Source organism: Alligator sinensis, unplaced genomic scaffold (assembly GCF_000455745.1).
Source record: "Alligator sinensis unplaced genomic scaffold, ASM45574v1 scaffold1177_1, whole genome shotgun sequence".
Classification (NCBI taxonomy): domain Eukaryota; kingdom Metazoa; phylum Chordata; order Crocodylia; family Alligatoridae; genus Alligator; species Alligator sinensis.
In genome coordinates, this window is record NW_005842120.1 from 1,677,583 (window position 1) to 1,682,351 (window position 4,769).

Consider the following 4,769-nt stretch of genomic DNA (forward strand, 5'->3'; position numbering starts at 1 on the left):
CTAAATTTCTTCATATTCTCTCTGGTCCTGTCTCCATCACTCTGTACTTGTCTCCAAAAGGTGAAATGTATTACTACAGTACCGGGAAGCTGCAATACCGGTCATCCATTCCTCCCTGCTGTCTGCTTCTATAGACTAAACTGAGTGACAGAGGGTGCATCTACACATGCAATTAATGTGAAGCAATAAAATCTGGAGCAGTTTCAGCTAGAGTAAACTGCTCTTGGGCACAGTGTTTACATGTGTGTCTGGGACAGCAGCAATTTGAGCAGAGGCAGAGCAGGCCTGGGCTGGAAGGGGGCACAGGGGTCAGCCCCAGGCTCTGGGTGGTGACGTCAGGCAATGGAGAAGCTGGCTGGGAGGTTATGGCTGTATTTAATCACAGTTAATTATTCTGCCATAAGATAGTAATGTCAATGACAGTACTATCTAATGGTCGAGATAATTAGTTTATTGTGACCTAATACCACTGCACATGTAGACAGTGACTCTTTATTGCACAGCTAATCAGTCTGCTCCACAGTAAAGCGCACATGTAGATGCATCCAGAGAGAGGCAAGGGAATTAGACAGCACCAGGAAGAGGATGAATAAAACATTCTGCAGCCTAGGCAAAAGCTACCTCTAGAAGCCAACAGGAAGAGGTGAAAGGGAAATCTCACTCGCTGCTTGTTACGCTGCTTATAAGTGACACTTCACCTGTGTTGAACAAGAGAATTTAACTAGGGACTCATACTTGACTGTTGCTCCAGATGAGTGACACTTGATCAGCATAAAGCTGGATGAGAGCAAAAAGAGAGAGAGAGCGAGGGGGAGAGAGAGAAAGGAATATAGTTTAAGATTCATGCACAGAGAGAGAAAGGAATATAGTTTAAGATTCATGCACATGTCATCTGACTCCAAGTCATTTAATAGCATGGTCTAATCTTTCGGGATTAAAATAAAAGTATAAGTAAAGGAAGAAAAGTTAAGCAGTAAGGGAGTGAGAAGAAAGAAGAGTAAGCCAAAAGCTTGATAAGGGTGACAATGGAGGTCCATTAGTTTAATTACACTTTGTTTTTTACATGCTGCATATTAATGTTTTATAGGAAATCTATATCTTTCTTAAAGTTGGGAAAGATGTTCGTGTGTCACTGTGAAAAATAATAACAGGCATTTTGCAGCTGTTGATAGGATGTCTCAAAATTCTGGCTATATTACCAGCTTAGGGCTCAGTCTTGCGTGGAGGTGAACAGAACTTATAATTCTTAATTTGTATTGAAGCCAGTGGGAGTTAAGAGTACTTGATATCATGCAGAAATGGTTCATAATCTTGAAGAAAATGTTTTGTTTTGTCAAATAAAATTGATACTCTTTACAATTTTATGAACAATCACATTTATTCAACTGGAAAAAATGAATGCATTCCCTTCCCCTGCCCATGCAGTTTTGATGCAAAGTATTTATCAGCAAATACCACTGCTCCTGATATCATAACAAAATTATTAGTATATCTACTTGCTTCTTGAATTTCACCCAGCTTGAGAAATGAAAATGGCCTTCTGTTTCCAATAGGTTTCGGTTTCTGAATCATATGCCAGCACATGGTTGGGTTTCCTACACCGCAGGGGGGAATATCTAAATCTGAACATTTCATACAACACATATCTAAGCACAAGCCTCTGTTTCATACTTACAATGAAGGAAAGAATCGGAATAAAAATGCAACATTCCTCATGAATAATTTTCCTTATGAAAATTCTGGTCTCCCATTTCTTTTACGTGATGTGAATTTATATCACCAACCAGTAAAAAAAAAAAAAAATGGAATAAATTCCAAAATTAAGCACTTAAAAATTGTTTTGAATGTATAACTAAACAGAATGTGTATCTACAGAGGCCTATTGATTTATCGATGCAGAGAGACTCCGTAGAGATACTTCTGCCTATAGCCCTTTCTTCTATGATATTGTTTAGCTGTAAGGACATGAACTGCACCTCATGATGAGGTTAGATATACACATAAAAGCAAAGTCACAAACTATGATGATGATTCTGACACATAAAAGGGCTGAAACATGGAGCCTAGTCTGAAGGCCACTAACATCAAAAGAAACAATTCAATGGACTTCATAGGCCTTTGGATCAGGCTTTTACTACAAAGCTCATTTTCCATACAAAACACCAAAACTCTTGCATCATACAAACCCAGAATCTATGGCCCAAAAATAGGTATATAAAGGTGACCTGTAAACACCAAAAGCGGTATTTGTGCCCTGAAGAAAAATGAAGTATTCAAGGAGAATTTCCATACATGTTCTCCTGGAAAGCAAACAGCATCCCAGGAAAAAACAAACATAATATTGCAAATAAAAAGGTCTCCTATACAGAAGGTTCAAGAACAATTACAAGATAATCTTTGCTTATTGATTTAGGACTCTGGTCACAAATATCCTAGTAATGGAAAAGGAGATGCTTAGAATAAGACTCTCACCTTGAATTGAGAATGGACCCATAGCTGTAAAAAAGAAAAGAGGAAAAAAATCTGACTTAACATATTATTTAAATGTCTTATTCTGTAAATAATTTTTTAGGATTTGCAGAGATCAAAATACAGTGTTTCCACTCAGAAAGGAGGGCCATCTACTGTTTGCCACTGATAAAAATTATCTGAATTCCACTCCAAAGCTTCTTCATTTCTTCATATATGCCACTTCCTTGAACTGAATTTATTAAACCCTTAATTGTTAAATATAATCCAATTGGTTGAAATAAGGTCATGTGATTTAAAATAATTTTATTTACTATTGTTCTCCTATCTGTTCAATTCTGGCTGAGCTTCACATGACTTGGACTGAAATGTTAGCATGGCTGCAACTCATGCTACAGAACATTTAAAAGAAAATAATATTGTATTGGAAACAATCATTGGAAACTTGTAACATACACAAAGCAACATTTGGAACACATTTCCTCTGTTTTCTGTTGCTTTTTTAGGCTTTTCAACCACATTGCAGGACACAGGAAAACAGGAACATAGTAAAAAAAAGTAACGTTAGAAAAAAAGTTTTTAAAAAAATGTTTAAGTATCCCCATGGGCACCATGAGGCATTCCCAGCAATGTTTTGAGTAAAAACAACATTTAAAAGTGAGCATGAGGAACAGAAAGTGGAAAAAAGAAAACCCTAAGAACTATTTTCACTTACATTTATCCAAGAAGACTGTTGCCATTACTTCTGAAGTTCCCTTATTGGCTGAGCAGGTCACATGACCCACTGAACTAAAATAGAAAAGCCTCAGTAAAGAGAAAGTGAAGCAGCAACACAGTTCAGATGAAATACGTTTTTAAAGGTTATGTAATGAATGGATATGTTACAGTGAATGTTCAGATTATTAGAAATAAGTATCATCTATTGGATTGAAAAAGTGACTTCCAGTAGGCAATAACTGAGAGTGTTATAATCCAGTATTAGGCACCATTTCAAACCACGGCGGTAAGTTTTCTATTATAAATCTCAGCTTCCATCAGTTCTAATTTAAACTGCTGGTTGAGCTAATAAATCTCAATAAATTACCAGAAGCCTTAGAAAAATACATTTTCTGGTTCATTTCAAAATCAAAAGCATCCTCTACCATAGCTGTTCTCATCTTCAAGAAGCTAAGGTTTATATAACTGTCTGTGAAAGGGAGTGAATACACAAACATACATATCTTTTTGAGATAACTGTTGGAGCTATATAATGTGTTGCGGAGCGGTCCTGCTTCCACATTCTTTCAAATGAAGAAAATATATTCGCAGAACTACAAATTATTAAAACATGTGCCATAACTCTTCAGGTTCTAAATAGAGATCAAGTTCAAAGGATTCAAATGGTGCTGATGTTCTAGTAATTAAATGCAAATGAGATATTCTGACTAAACACAGGTCATTGTTTAATGACACTAGACAGGAAAGCAGCTCCCCCAGCAACTTAAAAAAATTCTAGCAAAACAATGCTGCTGCAGTATGGATTACTGTGAATGCCCTAAGTAACTTTTACATCAATTAATTTTTTTTTTTCACCATATACTCAACTTTCTTGTCAAGTTATTTTGTTCTATCTTCAGATTTAGAAAGTGCCAAGTGTTTCCTTGGTTTTCTACATCTGTCTTTATAGTTATGGAAAGGAAGATGTAATGAGTTATACTGCAAACAAAAAAACCATAGGGGGGAGTGATCAGGCAGAAAGAGAGGTCTGCTGTGATATGGTGGTAGGACAAGGGCAGCAGCAAGTTTATTGTTCCACTGGGAAATTCTTTATTAGTACAATCCTCACAGCAACAAAGAAAAATACTGAAACTTGCACCTTTTCAAAGCAAGTATTTAAAAAGACTTTTGAAGAAAACATCTGCAGGAATCCTATTTGTAATCAGAGTTTCCCATTGCTGAAGAAGACTGGAATTAAGAAGGGGGAAGGAAAAACATATTTATAAACTAAATTAACATCCCTCGCTACAAGTAATACTAAGAAAATGTGTTCTAACTGTACAATCATACAAGAAATTCAGATAATCTGTATACACATCCCAAAGTTTATGTCCATCCTAAATTACATGTCTGTCCTAAGCAAGAGAGCACATTTTTCCCCATTAAAATTGTGTAAATTATTTATGAAATTACAGATTCTGATAAATATAGATTAAGTAATATTTTGCTCCAGTGGAAATCCCCTTAATTACAGCAAGACTACACAATATAACTATACATTCCAGAAACTGGCCCACGCCTAATGGCAGACATTGGCCCACTCC

General features: G+C 36.2%; 1 protein-coding gene across 6 annotated transcripts in view; it reads right to left on the reverse strand.

Annotated features, from left to right (window-relative positions):
- The window catches only part of ESR1 (estrogen receptor 1), a 301,848-nt gene extending 298,613 nt beyond the window's left edge, over positions 1-3,235 (reverse strand). For 2 of the 6 annotated variants that reach the window (XM_025205612.1, XM_025205611.1), the window contains exons 1-2: positions 3,185-3,199; positions 2,473-2,496 (exon numbers count right to left, since the gene is read on the reverse strand). Coding sequence is in view for 2 of the 6 variants with exons in the window: in XM_025205609.1 (XP_025061394.1) it covers positions 2,473-2,496; positions 3,185-3,209 (49 nt within the window). In the remaining 4 variants the exon portion in view is untranslated. Of the gene's footprint in view, positions 1-2,472; positions 2,497-3,184 lie in introns of those variants that run through there. The other 4 variants (XM_025205609.1, XM_006024833.3, XM_014520478.2 and 1 more) reach the window with 4 other exon arrangements.
- Positions 3,236-4,769: the final 1,534 nt, after the last annotated feature.